Genomic DNA, 23,510 nt, shown 5'->3' on the forward strand with positions numbered 1-23,510 from the left:
CAGCCTTATGGAAGAGCACGTGTTCACCAAGTAGACCACAATGGCATGAAAAAATTAGGGAAATCCAATGTATGGAGAATCTCACGATGGCTTTGAGGGAACAGGAGGAGAAGTATAGGGAGATATGGGCTCCCTATGACAGTTATAGGGAACGAGGGGAGTAGGCGGGGGGGGATTAGAGGGAGGAACTGAAATTATTATTTTTTTTTGTTTTGTTTTTTTTTTGTTTGTTTGTCCGGGCTCGGGAAGGTTTTTGGACAAGGGGTCCGGACGTTGGGGTGGGTGAGGGGGAGACTGGGTTTCTCAATTTCTCAAACAGGGAGAGGACAGGTTAAATGTCCTGGGGGAATAGGAAATAAGAAGAGCGAGGAATTAGTTTTGGATCTATATGGTAGTATATGTGTTAGAAGCAATTAAGATTAGAGATAGGTCAGGAACAAGTACAACGTATAGTGGTTTGACTGTTGGCTTTTATTTTCTGATATGATAACGTCCCTGTTTTTGTGGAATTGTGAAATGAGGAAAAATGAAAAATAAAGAATTTATAAAAAAAAAAAAACCCTTGAAGCAATATCGGGGACATTTGTAATCGATACTTTCACCACTTCATTACCAGGCACTTTCTCCCCTTCCTGCCCAGGACAGTTTTCAGCGTTGTCACACTTTGAACGACAATTGCGCGGTCATGCTACACTGTACACAAATTTTTTAGAATTTTGTTCTCACAAATAGAGCTTTTTTTGGTGGTATTTGATCACTGCTGGGTTTTTTTTTTTTTTGCGCAACTAATAAAAAAAAACTTTTTTTTGTTTCTGTTATAAAATGTTGTAAACAAGTACGTTTTCTCCTTCACTGATGTGCACTAATGAGGTGGCACCAATGAGTTGGCACTGATGGGCACTAATATGCAGCACTGGTAGGCATTGATAGGCGGCACTGATGGGCAACACTGGGCACCAAAAGGCTGCACTGATGGGTACTTATGGGTGGCACTGATAGGTGGTACTGATGGACATCACTGATAAGGAGGCACTGGCAGGCATTTTTACTGGACACTGACTGGCACCATTTGTGGGCACTGATTGGCATTGATTTTGGGCACAGATTGGCATCCCTGGTGGTCATTAGTGGTGTCAATCCCCTGGTGGTCTGAAGTGGGCATCCTCGGGGAGGGGGGGGGGGGGTGGGGGCTGCTCCCTGTCAGATGCAAGTGAGGAAAAGCCGATACACTGCTTTTCCTGTTTACATGGTGATCAGACACAGCTGATCACATGTAGGTAGATTCAGGTAGAGTTAGGCCGGCTTATCAGTAGATAAGCCGACCTAACTCAGAATCTGAACTCAGAATCTACGCCGACCTAAGTTTAAGTGTATGCTCAAACAGAGATACGCTTAAACATATCTAATATACGACGGCTTGCGCCGTCCTATCTTAGTTTGCAATATTTTGGATGGCCGCTAGGTGGCGCTTCCATTGCGGTCGGCGTAGAATATGTAAATGAGGGGATACGCCGATTCACGAACGTACGCCAGGCCGACGCAGTACTTTTACGCCGTTTAAGTAAGAGATAGGTTGCGTAAAGTTAGAGCTAGGCTCTAGTGGAATAGTAATGTCAAGTATGGCGGCCGTTCCCGCCACAAAATTCGAAATTTTTACGTTGTTTGCGTAAGTCGTCCGCGAATCGGGATTTACGTCATTTACGTCCACGTCGAAATCAATAGGCCCGTACGGCGTACTTGGCCGCAATGCGCACTGGGAAATGTAGGCGCCCGGCGCATGCGCAGTAGCCAAAAAACATCAAAAAAGCCTAATTACCATTAAACACGCCCTCCTCCAACCCATTTGAATTGGGCGCCCTTACGCCCGCCGTGTTTACACTACGCCGCCCTAAGTAAGGAGGTAAGTGCCTTGAGAATCATGTACTTGCCTCTCTTACTTAAGGCGGTGTAGTCTAAACACGCTAGGCTACGCCGCCGCAAATTAGCGCGCCCCTACCTGAATCTACCCAATGGTAAAGAGCTTCTGTCAGAGGCTCTTTACCAAGATCAGTGTTGCGGTGTGTCAGACTAAGAGGCTGCACCACAGATCGCCGTGCTGCGCGCCACACACGTCACATGAAAGACATCATATGACATTCAGTCAGGATAATGGAACCACCGCCCAGCCGTCATTCTGCTATAGGCCAGGCGGGAAGTGGTTAAAAAAAAAAAATTGAATATCATCCACATCGATAATCGGTTGATCTCTAGTGCCAACATAGCAGAATACATTGGGAAGTAGGCTGGGACACCATCACAAGAATGCTGCCATGGATTGGCGTCAGAAAAACGGAAAATTGTATACTCACCTTTCCGTAATTTTCCTTTCCTGACGCATCTTCATGGCAGCACACACTGGGTTGTGACTCCGCCCCCACAACCTGACAGGATTGGTTAGCTATAAATTCGAAGAGGAGACACCCGGCATCATTCTCCGTAAATATCATCATCATTGAACAACAGGGTGGGCAGCTGTGTGCTGCCATGAAGATGCGTCAGGAAAGGAAAATTACGGAAAGGTGAGTATACAATTTTCCGTTTTCCTGACGCATTCATGGCAGCACACACTGGGAAATAACTCGCTAGTCGGGCGGGTTCAATGCAAAAAGTTTTTTATTTTCTTATAGAGCCGAAGAATTGGCCCTGAAGATAGATCTGCCAAATTCGGAAGTTGCCAACAGAGCGGCGTCCACCCTATAGTGGGTGATGAAGGTATGCCTGGAGGACCAGGTTGCTGCTCTGCAGATGGTCTCTGAAGAGACTCCACAATAAGCTGCCCAAGAGGTAGCCACTGCCCTGGTTGAATGCGCTTTGATGCCTTCTGGGATCTCCAGCTGTTGAGTGGAATATGCTTTCCCGATCGCTTTAACTAGCCAAGAGGCGATGGTCCGAGAGGAGGCAGCCTGACCTCGTCTGGCTCCGTGAGGTATAATCAGGAGGGCGTCTGTTGACCGAAGGTGGATAGTGGCCGACAGGTAGTTAGAAATTGCAGACTTAATGTCCAAGGCATGCGGTTCACCCTCTTCGTTAGAAAGACATGGCAAGACGATGTCCTGGCCGTAATGGAAGGCCGAAGTAACCTTGGGGAGGAAGCGATCCGAAGGCCTTAGTATCACCCTGTCGGGCAGGAAAACTAAGTATGGCTCTTTCGACATTAGAGCTTGCAACTCCGACACTCTCCTAGCCGAAGCAATGGCAATGAGGAAGGTCAATTTCAGGGTCAGGTCCCATAAGGAGATAGAGTTGAGTGGGAAGAAGGGAGGATTGGACAGCGCCTCCAGAACTACCGAAAGATCCCAGGCCGGAAAGGATGGTTTTCTGGGCGGCCTAATCTTAATACATGCCTTCATGAACTGAATTATCAACGGGTGTAGAGCCCATCTAGTGCCCGTCTTGGCAGACAGAGCGGAGATCTGTACTTTCAGGGTGCTTGAGCTCAGGCCTTTGTCAATGCCTGTCTGTAGGAATTCTAGGATTTGGTAAGGATCCGGAGAGGCGTGATTCCAACCTTTGAGTTGTGCCAAGTGGGCGAATCTTTCCCAAACTCTGGTGTAGACCGTGTTTGTGGTGATCTTCCTGGCCTGCATTAAGGTTGCTATAACTGCCTGGGAACATCCTTGTTCTCTAAGCCTAGCCCTCTCAACCTCCATGCTGTTAAGTGGAGTCTGTCCGGAGCCGGATGGAGGAGCTGACCCTGGTGAAGGAGGTCTGCTGAGACCGGTAGGTGGATTGGAGGTCGGGTATTGAGTTGCAGGAGAGTCGTGAACCACGGTCTCCTTGGCCAGAATGGTATTATTGCGATCACCGTGGCCGATGATCTTCGGAGCCGGGATAGGAACCTTGCTATCAAGGGAGTTGGGGGAAAGATGTACCCCAGGTTGAAGTTCCATGGATGAAGAAGGCAATCTGTCCCCTCTGCTGTCGGAAAGGGAACTCTGGAAAGAAACCTCACGCATTTGGCATTTGCTGGTGTTGCTGCCAGGTCGATCTCTGGAGCCCCCCATGCCTCCGTGAGAATGGAGAACTCCCGGAGGTTCAGAGACCACTCGTTGTTTGAACGAAGTTCCCTGCTCAGGAAGTCGGCTAGCGTGTTCTGTGCCGCCGGAACGTAAACTGCTCTCAGGTCTAATAGTTGAGCCTGTGCCCATTCCATTATGGGGTGAACCTCCTCTAATAGAGTGTGGCTTCGTGTACCGCCCTGTCTCTGGACATAGGCTACCGCCACCTTGTTGTCCATCCGGATTAAAACAGTCTTCCCCTGTAGCAGAGGCGCGAAGGCTAAGAGTGCCTGGAACGCAGCTCGGAGCTCCAAAATGTTCGAAACTGTGCCCCGGGCAGGGAAGTGCCACGGTCCCTGGGCAGTCTGGTCCCGGTAGTGAGCTCCCCAGCCCTTCTCGCTGGCATCCGAGGTCACGATCTCCGGACTCGGAGGAACTATAGGTCTGGATCTCCTGAGGTTGGGAGGATATGTCCACCATACAAGAGCTTGTTTCACTTGACTGGGGATTCTGATATGTTGGTGCATTGAAACTCCGTCCCACTGTCTTAGAAAGGAGTTCTGGAAGGTCCTCATGTTCCATTGGGACCACTGCATCATGGGAATAGTTGAAGACATTGAGCCCAGTACGCTGAGGCAGGTTCTGGCTGACGCGAGTTTGGAGTTCAGTAAATTCCGTACCTTCTGAACTAGAGGTTCCACCTTCTCCAGGGGCAGCTGTACCCTGTTCTGTTTGGTGTCCAATTCTGCCCCAAGGAATGTCATCACCTGTGAGGGTTGAAGGCTGCTCTTCCGCCAATTGACCAGCCAGCCGAAATTCTGAAGGGTAGAGATCAGGATTTCCCGCTGGAGGAGCAGAGTCTCCTGGCTTGCTGCTAAAAGCAGGATGTCGTCTAGGTAGTGATGTACCCGGAGCCCCCTCTCCCTGAGGAGGGCTATGAGAGGTAGGAGGACCTTTGTGAACGTCCTGGGTGCCGAAGAGATGCCGAACGGTAGGCAACGGAATTGGAAGTGATGTTGGCTGATGGAAAAGCGTAGAAACTTCTGAAAGGCAGGATGGATTGGCACATGGAGGTAGGCGTCGGAAAGATCCACTGACAGCATCCAATCCCCGAGATTTACTGCCAGAAGAATAGACTGGAGGCTCTCCATCTTGAAAGCTTCTATCTGAATTCTCCTGTTGAGTCGCTTGAGGTCCAGAACGGGCCGAAGGTCCCCTGATTTCTTTCGGACCAAAAATAGAGGGGAATAAAATCCCCTGCCTCTTTGGTGCGAAGGAACTTCTGCGACTGCTCCCTTCAGGACTAGCTCCGAAACATATCGGACGAGAAGCTTCCTCTTGTCCGGAGAAGATGGAATCTTGGTGGGTTGGAAGACGGTGTGAGGTAATGCCCCCATAAAGTTCCACTTGTGACCCTGATCGATCGTGGAAAGAGTCCATGGGTCGTTTATGTGCTCTGACCACACTTGTGCGAAAGCCCTGAGCCTGGCGCCCACCTGAGCTGGGTGGGCAGGCAAAGCTTCAAAAAGATTTTGGTTGTTCCCCTGTGGTAACGGCTTTGGCCTTCTGAGCCCTTGCAAAGGGAGGGCGAGAAGCTCTCCAATCTCTCCTAAACTCCCTGCCGGGGCGATAGGTTCTGGCATCTCTGTATCTGTCAGGCAGATTTCGCCTGAAGGTAGGGCCCCTCTGCGGTTTGGGCCTCCTGTCCGAGGGAATAAGTCCCGACTTTCCTCCCGTGACCTTGGAGATCGCTGAATCCAACTTAGCGCCGAACAAGTTTGTGCCGTCGTATGGTATCTTGCACCAATTGGATTTTGATGTTGTGTCAGCGACCCAGGGCTTCAGCCATAAGGCTCTGCGGGCCATCACTGAGGCTAGCATGGATCTAGCCGAGGAGCGAATGGCGTCTACTGAAGCCCCCGCCACAAAGTCGCCCGCCAGCCTGATCTCCTGTAAAGAGGATACCACCTCCGCCTGGTCAGTACCTTCTAGGAGGGCCTTCTCAGCATTGGCTGCCCATGCGGAAATGGCTCTGGCAACAGCCGCCGTGGTAATAGCTGGTCTGCAGGCTCCCCCTGCCGTAGAGTATGCCTTTTTTAGCTCCAAGTCAATCTTGCGGTCGAGAACGTCTCGGAACGAGACCGCGTCCTCTATAGGCAGCGTGACATGCCTGGCTAGCCGCATTAAGGATGAATCAACGATGGGAGCGTTGATGAGAGAAGAAACCTTAGACTCCCTCAGAGGGTATAACTTAGCGAGCTTATTAGACAGACCGGGCCGCTTATCTGGTCTTTCCCACTCGTCCTTGATGAGGTCTTCCAATTCCTCAATGAAGGGGAACAGTTCGGGGTCCCTCCTTAATTCTGGAAAGTATTTCCCCACCTTTGGTGGTTCCGCCACAGGCTCCTCCCATCCTATGGCCTCTTTAACGGAGCGTGCAAAGGGCTCGACCAAGCAAAAATCAAAGCCTGAAATCATCTCCTGATCGGGAAAGGATCCTGCCGGCTGAGCATACGGATTGAAGGCTGAAGAGGTGCCCGGAGTGGGTTCATCGCAGGCCAGGGGGGCCATGGTCCAGGCTGCTTCCTGCGTAGGCTCTCCTGAGCGATCAGAAGCGACTCTGGTATCCGTCTCCCTTTCCTTCGTTGCTTCGTTGAAGCATGAGTGACAGGCTAGTTTTCCTGGCATTGCAGTAGCACCGCATACCCAGCAGGCGTTTGCTGCAGGACGGGCATGGTAATGTTCACGGTGCGATGAGGGAGACCGTCTGCGGTGGGACCGACTGCGACGGGAGCGGCTGTGGCGTGATCGGCTGTGCCTTGATCGATGGTAACGGGAGGAAGACCTCGACCGACTTCTGTGGGACTTCCGGCTTGATGCATGCCTGGATCTCTCCCTGCGTCGTGGGCTTGCGTCTCTTGGCCTGGGACTGCAAAAAAAGGCAGTGTTCAGTGGCCGGCTCTCTTTTGTGCTGCGCCCAGCGCCGAATGGACAGGAGGACGCAGGTAGGCGGGGAAGAAGCATGGGACTACAAGGACCTGCAAGCCCAGCATAAGGAGGTACACTAAGGGCAGAAATAAATAAGGTTAAGCAGGCAAAAACGAGGGTGCATAAAAACACAGCAAGAAACACAGCAGAGCAGCAGCTCTATGGTAAAGGATACTGATCATACAGAGTAACCCACTGCCGAATCTAAGCTTGTTTAAAGCTTGTAATATGCCAGGATATTGCCGGGATTTTAGCCCTTGAGACCACCAGAGCAGGGCTCCCCCCATAAAGCTCTATTAGAGACTGCACAGGGGGGACTTCCAAACAGGAGAGGCTGAACCTGCAGGGGCGATAGCGGTAGGAGGCAGCTGTACGTCCACGTCCTTGTCAGGTGAGGATAAAAAAGAGAATGATGCCGGGTGTCTCCTCTTCGAATTTATAGCTAACCAATCCTGTCAGGTTGTGGGGGCGGAGTCACAACCCAGTGTGTGCTGCCATGAATGCGTCAGGAAATGAAAATTACGGTACGTATTTCATACAATTTTCTGTTTTCCTGGTGCCAACAGCAGAATACATTAAAAAATAGGCTGGGATACAATGACAAGAATGCTGCCATAGATTGGCGTTGGAAAAGGACAATTACGGTAAGTATTTGATATTCCGTTACCAGTGCCGTCATTTTATACTTGCAAAGAATCAATGCAATGCAAAAGAAAAAAAAACAATAACTTTCAGGAACAAGTAAAAATTCTCATAAAATTATATTATTTTATACAGTATACACATAAAACACTTTACACAAAAGGAAAGTTTCAAAGAAACCAAAGAGCATAAAGGAAAGCCGAGAATAAATGCGTTTGTCCTGCTTAAAATTGTATAACGTAATACAAGATGGATAATCCATGTCTACATCAAACAGGATATATGTCACAGATAATAAAAAAGTGAAGCCGACGCCGGTCAGGGGCTATAGGTCTCCCTGATGACGGTAAGTGACAATCGGCTGCGGGCCTGTGAAGAGGTCTGATAGAACACAAGTCTATCATTTGATTTATCAATACAACAATACAACTGTCCTAGTGTGACAACTACGCCTGGATGCCCTTCACTAACTGTCTATGGTTTTTCCTGTTTTCCAACAGGAGTTTAACCTCAGCTTGTGGTGTGCATCCAAGTAAAAAGAATATCCTACACAAGTTCTGTCCATTTCATAGAACCCTTACTGATCTAACACTGTGGAGAGGTGACGGATTCTGAGAAGTGCTTAAGAGGTGGAAATATTGAATGTGTCTATAATACAAAAAGGCAGCCATCCTAAAGCCCAGCTGAAGTCACAAAAATAGATATACAGTCACACACACACACACAATTTGTACAAACAACCTCCCCTTTCACGTTACAGAAGTTGTGCAGGAAGTAGACATGTGCACTGCCGAAAAACTGTTTTGTTTTTATTTTTTTCGTAAATTTGAGTTTCGGAAATTTTTCATTTCCAGATTTTAGCGTTACAAATTTTCGGATTTTTAAAATCCGAATTTTCGAGTTTCTGAAAAATCGGAATTCGAAAATCCAAAAATAAGAAAATCCGTAAAATTCAAAAGAACAAAACCCAAAAATTCTAAAAAATAATGAACTATTATAGGATTTGTTTTTGTGGATAACCAAAATAAGATATATAGCACCAAATCCCCAATATTGTCATTTTTTTAAATTATAGGTATTGGAATTTCCTTTCAAATTCGGCTGTTGGTGAACGTAACGAATATGAATTTATTAGAAGTTATGAATTATCCGAAATAACAAATGCCGTATCTAAACAAATGGAACTTAACAAATTAATATTAATAAATAACAAAAATAATAATAATAAATAACGTAACGAATACGAATTTATTTGACGTTACGAATTATGAGAAATGACAAATGCCACACCTAAACAAATGGAACGTGACAAATTAATAAATAATAAATAGCTTTTATTATTGTTATTTATTATTATTTTTGTTATTTATTAATATTAATTTGTTAAGTTCCATTCGTTTAGATACAGCATTTGTTATTTCGGATAATTCATAACTTGTAATAAATTCGTATTCGTTACGTTCACCAACAGCCAAATTTGAAAGGAAATTTCAATACCTATAATTTAATAGTTAGTAATAGTTATTAGTTAGTTATTACTTCAGATTTTTAGGTTTTTGAATTTTTGTTCTTTTGAATGTTTAGATTTTCATTCTTATTTCCAGATTTTCAAATTTCAGAAATGTAGAATTTCCAAATTAACAAATTTGTGGGGAAAAAACGTGGCATTTGGCAGCAGCCCCATTCATTTAAAAAACAAAAACGTGGCGTTTGGCAGCAGTACTGCTCTCCGAACACAGAGGGGGTCATTTGTGGCACAAGCATTGCCTCATTTGTACACCCTGTCCACCTGCCTTTGCAGCGTAAGAAATGGGTGGTAATAAAAAGGGGCCCAACTGCCTATTTTTCATCCCTCCCAACCGCAAGCGTACATTACGTGCATACAACATTCGGACAACTAAAGCGCAGGATCTTGCTGCCAAAACTCTATACGCCCATGATCACTTACCCTAAATATGCTTTTGCATCCCATTAGTCACCTGAGTTAGACTCACTGTAATTTAAAATATCTGGTCAAATGCCCCCTCCCTCTTTCCCTGCAAAAGAAGTCTGTGTGGGGACTTTTAATACATTCTGCTACCCTTCCCGAGTATGGGGATGCCACATGCGTAAGACTTTTTCCCAGCCTAGCCACATACGTAAGCAGGTGCAGTTAGCTAGCCTTCCACTAGGTGGCTCTGTCCCAAAGTAGTGCTGTAATAGGTAATAATGTATGTTGCGTCCCGTTTTAGGCAAAGGGGTGTGGCTGTTACTCAGCCATTCCAGCACAGAACACTGCAGTGTCAGGGTGGGGGAAAAACAAAAAAAAACATAATTTTCACAGAGAAAAGGGTCTTTTGAGGCATTTTCTAGTAAACATCCAAAGTCACAAAATTATAACATGCATTGGTTCAGGACTAGAAAGAGATAAAAAGGTGCGACACTTCAACTGGGCTTTAAGGTTTCTAAAACCAGACTGGCAAAGACCGTCCAGGTAGCGTGTCATGACGGCGGCTCGCAAATTCAGATGCGATTTTGAAGCAGTAACTGAAAACTTTGCAGCGACCCATTTTGGGGTATTTCTATAAAATAAAGTGAAATAAGATGTTTTAACCTGCATCTTCATCAGGATTTTTGGCATCTTTCTACAGGCCCAGGAAATGTTTTTGTTTTTTTCCCCCAGACCTTTTTGCTTCTAGCTGAGGTGCAAGACAACGATAAATCCACTTGTAAGCCAAAGCGTTAAATTAATAAACTAATAAAGCAGAATATGGTGGACATTTAATGTCTCACCTGCGTATAGTCATTTTAGCCTACCGCGGGGGTAAAGAGAATGCCTCAGGTAGTAGTAAAGATATAATAGATGTTTTCTCTAGCGAACGATCGTTTCCTGTCCTGACATTTTTTTAAAAAGGCACCTACTACAATTGTGATTATCCTATGCAAATCGTATCCCTGATTGAGCCTAAAAACGTCAGATTTTAGGGTCTTCTTATTAGAAAAAATGAAATGTGTTCTGGCTGACAAGTATTGAGGTGTTCCTGGGAGGAAGAAGGTTTTGTAGAACATAAATTTGGTGGCACGACACGTGATAATTAAAGCTGGTGAGGGCCGGAGAGCTTCGTAGTGACATCTCCTGAGGTTCACAAGGAAGGCAGTTTTGTGATGTCTTGTGCGTCTTCCTCCCAAGCTCTGGATCTGAGCTCCTTCTCGTTTATTTCCACTCTTCTTACCACAAATGGTACGGTCACAGTTCCTTTACTCAAGGTTGAGAATCGAGCGGACTTCATGAAAGAGAGGCGGAAGCTCAGTTTACAGGCACCTGGGTTTCATTTTGTGTGCTAGAAACACAGTTTTCTACTCTGCAAAAGACTGGAACATGTTGAGCTCGGAAAACTCTTCGCTGTTGTAGCTTGAGGTCTGGTCTCCCAGCATGGACAGCATGTCCTAGGCACAAAAGGAAAAAAAAAAAAAAAAAACATTGTAAGAAAATAGACAAGACTTCCTCTAGGAAAGAGGTCTTCAAACTTTCTAAACAAAGGGCAAGTTTACGATCCTTCAGACTTGGGGGGGGGGGGGGCAGACTTTGACCAGTGGGCGTAAACAGTGCCCCAACATTGGTGTCAATGGAAGGAATAGTGCATCATCTGATCATCCCCCACAAATACTACCCTTTGTTCCACTTGACCCTCCCTTTTAGATTCCTCCTGTATTGAATTGTAATTGTACCGTCTTCTGTACTGATGTTTTAAAGCACTGCCCAAACTGTTGGCGCTATATAAATCCTGTATAATAATAATCTTTGGTGTCAATGGGAGGAATAGTGTCCCATCATTGGTGTGAATGAGAGGAATAATGCCCCATCTTTGGTGTCAGTGGGAGGAATAGTGCCATGTTGGTAGCAGGAACTATGCCCCATTGTTGTTGACAGTGGAGGGAATAATGCCCCAAGGCCAGATAAAAGCAAGCAAAGGGTCGCGCAGTTTGGAGACCACTGCTCTAGGATACCTGGAAATCACTTAAAGTGGAGGTTCACCCTTAAAATAAATTTTTAACATTACATTCAGCCGAGTTGTCCTAATGACAATCGGCTGTCCCCCTGTACATACCGTATTTTCTCCGCCGCTTCCGGGTATGTCTTCTGCGGGACTGGGCATTCCTATCCGATTGACAGGCTTCCGACCGTCGCATACTACCCGTCACGAGTTGCCGGAAGAAGCCGAACGTCGGTGCGCAGGCGCCGTATAGAGCCTCACCGACATTTGGCTTCTTTCGGCAACTCGTGATGCGCTGTATGCGACGGTCGGAAGCCTGTCAATCAGATAGGAACGCCCAGTCCCGCAGAAGACATACCCGGAAGCGGCGGTGAAAATACGGTATGTACGGGGGGGGGGGGGGGGGGTAAACAGCCGATTGTCATTAGGACAACTCGGCTGAATGTAATGTTAAAAATTTATTTTAAGGGTGAACCTCCACTTTAAGTGATTTCCAGGTATCCTAGAGCAGTGGTCTCAAAACTGCGCGACCCTTTGCTTGCTTTTATCTGGCCTTGGGGCATTATTTCCTCCACTGTCAACAACAATGGGGCATAGTTCCTGCTACCAACATGGCACTATTCCTCCCATTGACACCAAAGATTATTATTATTATACAGGATTTATATAGCGCCAACAGTTTGCACAGTGCTTTAAAACATCAGTACAGAAGACGGTGCAATACAATACAGGAGGAATCTAGAAGGGAGGGTCAAGTGGAACAAAGGGTAGTATTTGTGGGGGATGATCAGATGGTGCACTATTCCTCCCACTGACACCAATCAGAACGCCCAGTCCCGCAGAAGACATACCCGGAAGCGGTGGTGAAAATACGGTATGTAAGGGGGGGGGGAACAGCCGATTGTCATTAGGACAACTCGGCTGAATGTAATGTTAAAAATGTATTTTTGGGTGAAGCCCCGCTTTAATAAGGAAAGTCCTAGGCAAAAAAGCAAAGTCCTAGGCACAAAAAAACCCAACGTTGTAAAAAACATAGACAAGACTTCCTCTAGGAAAGGGGTCTTCAAACTTTCTAAACAAAGGGCCAGTTTATTGTCCTTCAGACTTTAGGGTAGGGGTGCGGACTGTGACCAGTGGGCGTAAACAGTGTCCCATCTTTGGTGTCAGTGGGAGGAATAGTGCCATGTTGTTGGTAGCAGGAACTATTCACTGTTGCTGACAGTGGAGGGAATGATGCACCAAGGCCGGATAAAAGCAAGCAAAGGCCTGCAGTTTGGAGACCATTGCTCTAGGATACCTGAAAATCATTTAATAAGGAAAGTGAATAAGGTAGAACTTACGGGGAAAACTTCCGATTGGCTAGCTTGTGGTTGGACATGTGTGTCTGCGGTGTTCGGTCCATGGTGCTGATTCTGCCACTGTGGCCAAACTCCTACTGCATCGGCTGCCCGCGTCTGGAATGGCACCCGCGGCTGTCCCACCTCTGTAGCTGCAAAAACAATGTTGGTTAAAAGCCTGAAACACATTTAAGCCGAGACGTGCATTGATGAACTTAAAGTTTCAGATGCCACCTTGGCAGGAGGACAGCCCCTCAATGGTAGCAGAAAGAGTCTTGTGCATATAACCCATAGCACCCAATTAGATGCCATTTCTGTTAAAGGGTCAGTCCAACCAACACTGGCTTGCTACTTATGTCTCCTGAAACAGTCCAGCTTGCTACTTTTAGCTCTAGGGGACTCCAGCTGTGAGGTTTCCTTGGAGGTGTGACCATCCTTACCTTGCCAATTCTGTGGCACTCTCTATTATATAAAATAAACTGAAAAAGCATAATTGTATTTGCTCTTGGTTTATCAGGTCTACTTGTTTGATAAAACAAACACCAAAACTTTGCTTGAGGGATAAAGGAAAGTCTAAAGCCCTGTACACACGATCGGTTTGTCTGATGAAAACGGACTGATGGACCATTTTCATCGGACAAACCGTTCGTGTGTAGGCCCCATCGGTTTGTTTTCCATCGGTGAAAAAAAAATAGAAAATGTTTTACATTTTCCCTATTGATAAAAAAACGATAGAAAAAAAATGATCGTCTATGTTGAAGTCCATCGGTCAGAAATCCACGCATGCTCAGAATCAAGCTGACGCATGCTAGGAAGCAATAAACTTCATTTTTTTCAGCACGTCGTTGTGGTTTACGTCACAGCGTTTTGGCACGGTCGGATTTTTGACTGATGGTGTGTAGGCAAGACTGATATCCGACGAAAAAATCCATCGGATTAGATTTCATCAGATATCCGATCGCGTGTACGAGGCATAAAGGTGGTTTACCTGACCAACAGCTGCTGGGAACTAAATGGAAAATAAATCTCACTGAGTGGTGTTCAATGCTTAGTTTAACCACTTGACCACTGGGCACTTAAACCCCCTTCCTAACCAGACCAATTTTCAGCGCTCTCACAATTTGAATGACAATTACTCAGTCATACAACATTGTGCCCATCTGAAATTTTTGTACTTTTTTTTCCACAAATAGAGCTTTCTCTTGGTGGTATTTGATCACCTCTGGGTTTTTTATTTTTTTGCGCTATAAAAGAAAAAACATTGAAAATTCTGTAAAAAAATAAATAAAAATTCTCGTTTCTGTCATATTAGCAGGTATTGTGGAGTATTGGGGGGTATTGAAGAGTATGGGGGGGTATTGCAGAGTATGGGGGGGTATTGCAGAGTATGGGGGGGTATTGCAGAGTATGGGGGGTATTGCAGAGTATGGGGGGTATTGCAGAGTATGGGGGGGTATTGCAGAGTATGGGGGGGTATTGCAGAGTATTGCACAGGGAGGGATGGATGGCTGGATCTGTGACTGCATTTGTCACAGATCCAGCCCACAGCAGCTGCTGCTTCCGTTCTCCCCCCTCTCCTCTCACACTGTACCGATCGGTACAGAGAGGAGAGGGAGGAACCAGCGTCATCACATGACGCCAGGTTTGTTTACAACTGAACGCTCCGTCATTTGACGGAGCGATCACGTGGTAATCGGCCGCTATCGGTGGCAATTTACTGCGATCTGTGATGCGCCAGGTCTTCTAGACCCGGCGCTCACGGATGATTCCGGGAGCGCGCCCCAGGAGGATTCTGGGAGGACGTCCTCCCAGAACAACTCGACCGCGCTGTAGACGTCTTTTGTCTATGGCGCGGTGGCAAAGAGGTTAAGTAAGTTATATAGGTGTAACAATAAGCTGTGCGTGTCAAAGCAAGCCAGATCACCAGAATACAGTGTCTCACAAAAGTGAGAACACCCCTCACATTTTTGTAAATATTTTATTATATTTTTATGTGACAACACTGAGGGGACAGCAAATTTACCCGGTTATACAAGCTGTACACTCACTACTTTACATTGTAGCAAAGTGTCATTTCTTCAGTGTTGTCACATGAAAAGATAGAATAAAATATTTACAAAAATGTCAGGGGTGTACTTACTTTTGTGAGATACTGTACATACAGCTTTGTTGAAGGAGGCAGGTCATGTCTCCCCAAAATTCAATCAGAGAGGCACCTACTCTTTTGAAAGTCAAAAGTCTCCGGATGGGATTGTATTGTTATACACGAGAATGATGCAAGATCAACGATTATGCCACAATCTCTCCTTAGCGTGGACCATCTTTGGAGAGTACAGCAGCAGCACATAGAAGAAAACTGCAGGCAGATACGGGATGCATGACAGGATGGCCCGACAGAAGCCTGGGCTTACCAAAGCTGTTGGCCCTGCTGGCCAGGTTAGGATAGGCAGATCCAGCTGGAGAGGATGTGGAACTCTGGGAGGACAATGGACTGAAGTTGGCTGTTGCCGTCTGGAAGTTTCCCATACCAAATGGAGGAGACTGGGTCTTTCTTGTCTGTAGGGAGGAGAACACAAGGATATCTCAATAGTCTGTTTGCAATCAGATCAGGTAAATACCAACTGGGCCAGACAGACAATGATGACATGATTCTGCTAAAAGCTTTTGAAAGGGATGTAAAGGTACAATTTTCTTTCCCTAAATATCTTCCTTTACCTCAGTGTAGTCCTCCTTCACTTACCTCATCCTTCCATTTTGCTTTTAAATGTCCTTATTTCTTCTGAGAAATCCTCACTTCCTGTTCTTCTGTCTGTAACTCCACACAGTAATGCAAGGCTTTCTCCCTGGTGTGGAGTGTCGTGCTCGCCCCCTCCCTTGGACTACAGGAGAGTCAGGACTCCCACTAACACACAGCTCCTTTCTCTGCAACGTAGAGAGCGTCCTGACTCTCTTGTAGTCCAAGAGAGGGGTGAGCACGACACTCCACACCAGGGAGAAAGCCTTGCATTACTGTGTGGAGTTACAGACAGAAGAACAGGAAGTGAGGATTTCTCAGAAGAAATAAGGACATTTAAAAGCAAAATGGAAGGATGAGGTAAGTGAAGGAGGGACTGCACTAGGGTAAAGCCATTTAGGGAAAAACATTTTTTACCTTTACAACCCCATTAAATCTAAATTGATTGTCCTATTCATAAAAAGGACATGAACAATCTTTGTTAGCCCCATCTGTAAATTGAAATTGAACCTATAACATGTAGATAAATAAGATTCATTTAAATTAGACTACCAAGTCTGACACCTCAGTGTAGTGAAACTACAAACACTTTGCAAACTGATGGCGTAAAGCCAGAACGGGTATGTGTTTAACCGCTTGGCGGCCGCCTCACACATTTATACGTCGGCAGAATGGCATGGCTGTGCAAAGCAACGTGTATATATACGCCGCTTTGAATTTCGCGATGTGCGGGCGCGCCCCTGCCGCATGCTCCGTGACCGTGGGACCCTCAGACGCGATGTTCGCCGGTGTCCCGCGATTATGTCACGGAGCTGCAGAACGGGGGATGCCAGTGTAAACAAGGCATTTCCCTGTTCTGCCTAGCGACAGGACACTGATCTTCTGCTTCCTGTCATCAGGAGCGGTGATCACTGTCTTGTCACTGGTAGCCCAGCCCCCACACAGTTAGAATCACTTCCTAGCACACACTTAAAGGAAAAACATTTTCTTGCTGAAATGACTGTTTACAGGGTATAGAGACATAATAGTTAACTGATTCCTTTTAAAAACGATTAATAAACAATTATATAATGTGCCTCTTAGATGCAAAAACGAAAGTGAAAGTAGTTTAGTCTTTGCATGTTATTTTATGCCTCTGTGCTGGACAGTGCCATAGAGAGTCATGGCTAGGAAAACGAAACTAAACTCTCCTATGACTTTTTTCATACGGAGCCAGACAACCAGGAAGTGTCCAGAACAGAGAGGAATTACAGCAACATCAGAGCAAAAACGAGCAATGAGGACATGAAACCAGGACTGCAGTAAGGTAAAGGAAGCTATTTAGCTAAAAAAAATAAAAAATCCTTTAGTGACCCTTTAACCCCTTCCTCGCCCCCTAATGGTTAACCTCTTCTCTGCCCCTGTCATTTACACAGTAATCAATGCATTTTTATAGCACTGATCGCTGTATAAATTATAATTGTCCCAAAATAGCGTCAAAGGTGTCCGATGTGTCTGCCATAATGTCGCCGTCACGATAAAAATAAAATAAAAACGCTGATCACCGCCATTACTAGTAAAAAAATAAAAATATTATAAAAAATGCCATAAAACTATCCCCTATTTTGTAGACGCTATAACTTTTGCGCAAACCAATCAAACGCTTATTGCAAATGTATTTACCAAAAATATGTAGAAGAATACTTATCGGCCTAAACTGAGGAGAAAAAAAAAAATATATATATATATATATATATATATATATATATATATATTTTTGGGGGATATTTATTATAGCAAAAAGTAAAAAATATTTCAGGGGTTTAACCCATTTTGCTTTTTTTTCAAAATTGTCGCTCTATTTTTGTTTATAGCGCAAAAAATAAAAACCGCAGAGGTGATCAAATACCACCAAAAGAAAGCTCTATTTGTGGGAAAAAAATGACGCCAATTTTGTTTGAGAGCCGCGTCGCACGACCGCGCAATTGTCAGTTAGAGCGACGCAGTGCCGAATCGCAAAAAGTGGCCCGGTCATTTGGCAGCCAAATCCTAGGTTAAAGTGGTTAAAGTGAACCTGTCACTTTGTGTGGCTGAGCACAATTTTGAGCAGCAGTCATGGCCCTCTCTCATAACCTCAGTTTTGCGGAATGCCCATTCAATTTACACAGGGTACCCAATAGCAAGGGGGGCACAGAATCTATTTTTTGAAGGACTCACACATCACCTACCATCCACTGATCCAATGTGGGGACCTCTCTATAGGTCATTGCTCCTGCATGGGGTCACTAGAATTCTAAATCCAAGAATTCCGGGCACTCTGCGGTGCTAACTTTATAATTCTTGTTTGGTGGGGTTACATAAACTAATTTTAGTTGACTATGTTTTACTATAGTTTGAGCTGCAGAAAACATTCACTTTAGCTCGTTGTGTCAATGGAAAAGTGCTGAGAAAATGTTTTCACAACGAAAAGAAAGGCAATTGCTAAAAGATAGTAGGAGGAGGCAGGTTGCTGACCTTGACTGCAGCATAGAAAAGTGAGGTTCCCAAACAAGAACATCTGGATCAGAAAAATGAACAGACCTTCATGTCTAGAGAGCAATGCCAAATACATTTGAGAGCAGTATTGGCTTTCCATACCTGTGCTGTGAAGGTCGGCCTTGCGGCGGAGCTCCAGTTGGTCCCGGTGACTTGTGTTGGGCTTGTGTGCCGAGATATCTGAGCCAGGATCTGGCCAGCAGATACAGGCTGCTGGATTATGTTGGCTGGTGGCACCATTGAACTATTCCTACGATGACAAGGGACATAATAAACATCTTTATCACCCCCACCTGTACACTGCAGCATAAGCAACACCCAGACTACTTAAAGGGGTTGTAAAAGTAAAAAAAAAAATTCCCCTAAATATCTTCCTTTACCTCAGTGCAGTCCTCCTTCACTTACCTCATCCTTCCATTTTGCTTTTAAATGTCCTTATTTCTTCTGAGAAATCCTCACTTCCTGTTCTTCTGTCTGTAACTCCACACAGTAATGCAAGGCTTTCTCCCTGGTGTGGAGTGTCGTGCTCGCCCCCTCCCTTGGACTACAGGAGAGTCAGGAAGCTCTCTACGTTGCAGATAGAGAAAGGAGCTGTGTGTTAGTGGGCGTCCTGACTCTCCTGTAGTCCAAGGGAGGGGGCGAGCACGACACTCCACACCAGGGAGAAAGCCTCGCATTACTGTGTGGAGTTACAGACAGAAGAACAGGAAGTGAGGATTTCTCAGAAGAAATAAGGACATATAAAGGCAAAATGGAAGGATGAGGTAAGTGAAGGAGGACTGCACTAAGGTAAAGGAAGCTATTTAGGGGAAAAAAACAATGTACCTTTACAACCCCTTTAAACCCAGGATGTATGTGTCATTTCTAAACATGGCTTATAATTACATTTTGTTAAATGAGAAGTATGGAGTTTTTTTTTTTGTCAGATTCATACTTGCCTAAGTGGATGCAGCATCGGTCCAATGCGGCATCTGTTCCCCTGCGCCTGAGAACCGAGCGATCGAACACCCCTGATTGCTCGGTTCTCACAGTTCCCTGAGCAGAGAGCACTCTCAGCAGAAACATCGGCTGCCCAGTGATGCATGTGTGTGTGGGCGTCAAAGTCCACTCTCATCACTGCACTTCTGTATTACGTGGGCAACAACCGATTGTGTAAAGCTATTCTTTAACCCTTCCTGACCAGCCGCTGCAGTTTTACTGCGGCAGGTAGGCTCCCCTGGGCGAAAGGTTACCTTACGTCACTTTGCCTTTTGACCACTAGGGGGGTGTGCATGTGCATGCTCGCCGCTGGAGAAGATGTGAGTGCCTGACACCTGCGATCGCTCGTGACAGAGCCGAGAACCGGCATCTGTGTGTGTGTAAATGCACAGATCCTGGTTCTCTCAGGGTAGAGGAGACTAATCGTGTGTTCATATGAACACCGATCTGTCATCTCCCATCCCCCCACAGTTAGAACACACCTAACCCCTCGATCGCCCACTAGTGTTAACCCCTTCCCTGCCAGTGACATTTATACAGTAATCAGTGCATTTTTTTTATCACTGATCGCTGTATAATTGTCAGCGGTCACAAAAATGTGTCAAAAGTGGACGATCTGTTCACCGCAATATCGCAGTCCCGCTAAAAATCGTTGATCACCGCCATGACTAGTAAAAAAAATAATAATAATAAAAATGCAATAAAACTATCCCCTATTTTGTAGACGCTATAACTTTTACAGAAAACAATCGCTTATTGCGATTTTTTACCAAAAATATGTAGAAGAATACGTATCGGCCGAAACTGACAAAAAAAAAGTATTTTTTTTAAAAAAAAGTATAAGATATTGTGTTTTTTCTTCTTTTGTTTATAGCGCAAAAAATAAAAACCGCAGAGGTGATCAAATACCACCAAAATAAAGCTCTATTTGTGTGAAAAAAAGGACGTCAATTTTGTTTGGGTAAAGCGTCGCACGACCGCGCAATTGTCAGTTAAAGCGAATCAGTGCCGTATCGCAAAAAATGGCCCGGTCATTGAGCAGCCAAATCTTCCAGGGCTGAGGTGGTTAACAAGTAATGGGGACAATTCATGCCAATAACAAATACTGTAGGTCAAACCGGTCATATGCCAATGCAGCGAAAAGCACAGGTTTGATTTAACCACTTCCCAACGGCCGTGCGACTATATACGCCTGCAGGGCGGTTCTACTTCTCTGGGGCGCCGTCATTTGACGTCCGCCCCTTTCCGCGTTCCCCGCGCGCGCTGCCGAGCGCGCAGCGGGGAACTTCTGTGCTGGCCGTGTCCCTTGGACACAGCCAATCACAGATCGCCGTGAACGGCCAATCGGAGTGGCCGTTTGCTAGGCGATCTGTGCGGCCAATGAGAGATGATCTCATATGTTTACATATGAGATCATCTCTCATTCCCGGCTCTCGCAAACAGCGGTGCTGTCAGGGAGAGAGGAGACCGATCTGTGTCTCTTGTACATAGAGACACAGATCGGTCACCTCCCCCAGTCACCCCCCTTCCCCCACAGTTAGAACACTATATAGGGAATACATTTAACCCCTTCCTCACCCCCTAGTGTTAACCCCTTCCCTGCCAGTCACATTTATACAGTAATTAGTGCATTTTTATAACACTGATTGCAGTATAGATGTGAATGGTGCCAAAAATGTGTCAAAAGTGTCCGATGTGTCCGCCATAATGTCACAGTCGCAATAAAAATCGCAGATCGCCGCCATTACTAGTAAAAAAATAAAATAATAAAAAATAATAATTCTGTCCCTTATTTTGTAGGCGCTATAACTTTTGCGCAAACCAGTCGCTTATTGCGATTTTTTTTACTAAAAATATGTAGAATACGTATCGGCCTAGACTGAAGATAAAAAAAAAAAAAAAATTGAGCTATTTATTATAGCGCAAAAAATAAAAACCGCCGAGGTGATCAAATACCACCAAAAGAAAGCTCTATTTGTGGGTGAAAAAGGACGTCAATTTTGTTTGGGAGCATGACCGCGCAATTGTCAGTTAAAGCGACGCAGTGCCGAATCGCAAAAAGTCCTCTGGGCAGGAAGGGGGTTTAAGTGCCCAGTAAGGAAGTGGTTAAAGCCCAAAAAACGCTACTTATGTAGTCAGTTCCCCTGCACTGTAAGGGTTAAATGCTCGCTAAATTCCCAGGATGAAGAATAATGTGTAATACACCTTTACTCATCGCTCCGGTGTTCTTCTCCACACAGGCTTATGGGAAATTCCTTGCCCTCTTTATACGCAGGACTGTTGGCCCTGCATGTAAAGACGCCCTCCAAGAACTGGACGACCAACGCTGTAGCCGTCCTTCAGCGATAGCGCGGTCGGCAAGTGATTAAGAATGGGACAAAAACTGAAATTTGTAACACCCTCATACAGATTCTATTCCATAAAAGTACTGTAATGATGGATACCTTCTCAACATGTACTGTGATGCTATGATGGGTATTCACCATCATGCTTATTTAGTTAGGTCATAACATACATTGCATCCTGGGCATCGTACCTGAAGTTATCCACGGGACGAGGGGCTGGGGGGAAAGTGCTGGCTTGTGGGAAGAGCTGCTGGTTGACAGGGACTCCGCTGGGGTTGAGTGCTTTATTCTGGTCTGTCATGGGAAAGAGAACAGGTCTTAAAAACTCACACTAATAAAACCAAGCATTTCAGTTCTGCATGAAAAAACTTTTTATGGGCTGAATCACTCATATATGCAAATTGAATGCTTTTTAAAACCGCATCCGATTTGCATGACATGTAAAATGGCAGCCTTTTCTATAAAGCTGGTTCACATATTTGCAGTGCAGCGGAAGTGAAAACTTACTGAGAATTTAAAGAGAGTCCTGTGCATTTTCTGAGCACCCAATCCATCCCAGACCCTTTACATACCAGGCCCCACGCCAAAAAAAAAAATGGCGTGGGCCCCCCCCCCCCCCCCCCCCAAAATCCAGGATGCATGCAGCCTGAACCATACCAGGTCACATGTCCTCAACATGGGGAGGTGCCGCACCCCCAAAGCAAGGGCTTCTTCCCAGTGGTTGTGGGGGTCTCTAGGCAGATGGCTTATCGGAATCTGGAAGACCTCTGCAGGGTTGCAATGGTCCAGGCCTCAGTTTTTGTGTAAAGGTCTACTATGGCCCAGATTCACAAAGCACTTACGCCGACGTACAACAAGATACGCCGACGTAGGTGCAAATGTGCGCCGTCGTATCTGTGAGCCGGACCCACAAACTAAGATGCGCCTAAAAACAGGCTTCATCTGCTGACGGAACTTGCCGGCGTAGGGTGGGCGCACATTTAGGCTGGACGCATGGTGGCGCTCCCATTGATTAGCCATTCAAATATGCAAATGAGTGAAATACGACGATTCACAAACATACGTGCGCCCGACGCAGTGCGCGTAAGTTGTACGTCCGGCGTAAAGTTATTCCCCATAAAAGGAGGTGTAACCCAGCAGCAGACAAACAAAGGACTGCACCAGGGAACACAAGCCGGCGTATTTTACGTTGGACGTGTCTGGCTGGGCGTAGATTACGTTCACGCCGTACACAGTGATCCGGCGTAGTTTAGGCAGTTGTTCCGACGTGGTTGTGAGCATGCGCAGGGGGATGCGTCCACGTCTCGGCGCATGCGCAGTTCGTGCTACGTATCTGTCTGGCGCTCGGCCCATCATTTACATGGGGTCACGCCTCATTTGCATGGCTCACGCCCACTTCCACCTACGACGGCGTATGGCCTTCGAATCCCAGCGCAGCGTTGGGAGCACTGGCTTGGTGAATTCCATGTTTGCCTCTCTGCGCTGCGTTGGCGTAGCGTACATGGTTTGCGCTACGGCGGCGTAATGTGTGCCCGCTCTTGGTGAATCTGGGCCTATGGGTTTTAACTAGAGCTGCACGATTCTGGATAAAATGAGAATCATGATTTTTTTTTTGCTTAGAATAAAGATCACGGTTCTCTTACAATTCTCGCGGTGTAACATATTTTTTTCACATTATACAAAAAAATAAAAAATCTGGCTTACTTTACCGTTTAGTTTTCATTTTAATTCATTAAAGTGTATTTTTTCTAAAAAAAGATTGCAAATACGGTATGACATAAAATATTGCAACAGCCACCATTTAATTTTCTAGGGTCTCTGCTAAAAAAAAAAATCTATATCATGTTTGGGTGTTCCAAGTAATTTTCTAGCAGAAAATAATGATTTTTACTTGTAAGCAACAAATGTCAGAAAAGGTTTGGTCTTTAAATGGTTAAACTTCCTTCATCTACATGCCAAGT

At 45.6% G+C, this 23,510-nt stretch overlaps 1 protein-coding gene across 1 annotated transcript in view; it reads right to left on the reverse strand.

Moving 5' to 3' along the window:
• Nucleotides 1-10,315: 10,315 nt before the first annotated feature.
• The window catches only part of ARNT (aryl hydrocarbon receptor nuclear translocator), a 127,481-nt gene continuing 114,286 nt past the window's right edge, over nt 10,316-23,510 (reverse strand). The window contains exons 17-21 of the mRNA XM_040332902.1: nt 21,741-21,843; nt 18,329-18,476; nt 15,390-15,534; nt 12,982-13,130; nt 10,316-11,093 (exon numbers count right to left, since the gene is read on the reverse strand). Coding sequence (XP_040188836.1) covers nt 11,004-11,093; nt 12,982-13,130; nt 15,390-15,534; nt 18,329-18,476; nt 21,741-21,843 — 635 coding nt within the window. The 3' untranslated portion in view covers nt 10,316-11,003. The remainder of the gene's footprint in view (nt 11,094-12,981; nt 13,131-15,389; nt 15,535-18,328; nt 18,477-21,740; nt 21,844-23,510) is intronic.

This window comes from Rana temporaria, chromosome 13 (assembly GCF_905171775.1).
Source record: "Rana temporaria chromosome 13, aRanTem1.1, whole genome shotgun sequence".
Taxonomy (NCBI): domain Eukaryota; kingdom Metazoa; phylum Chordata; class Amphibia; order Anura; family Ranidae; genus Rana; species Rana temporaria.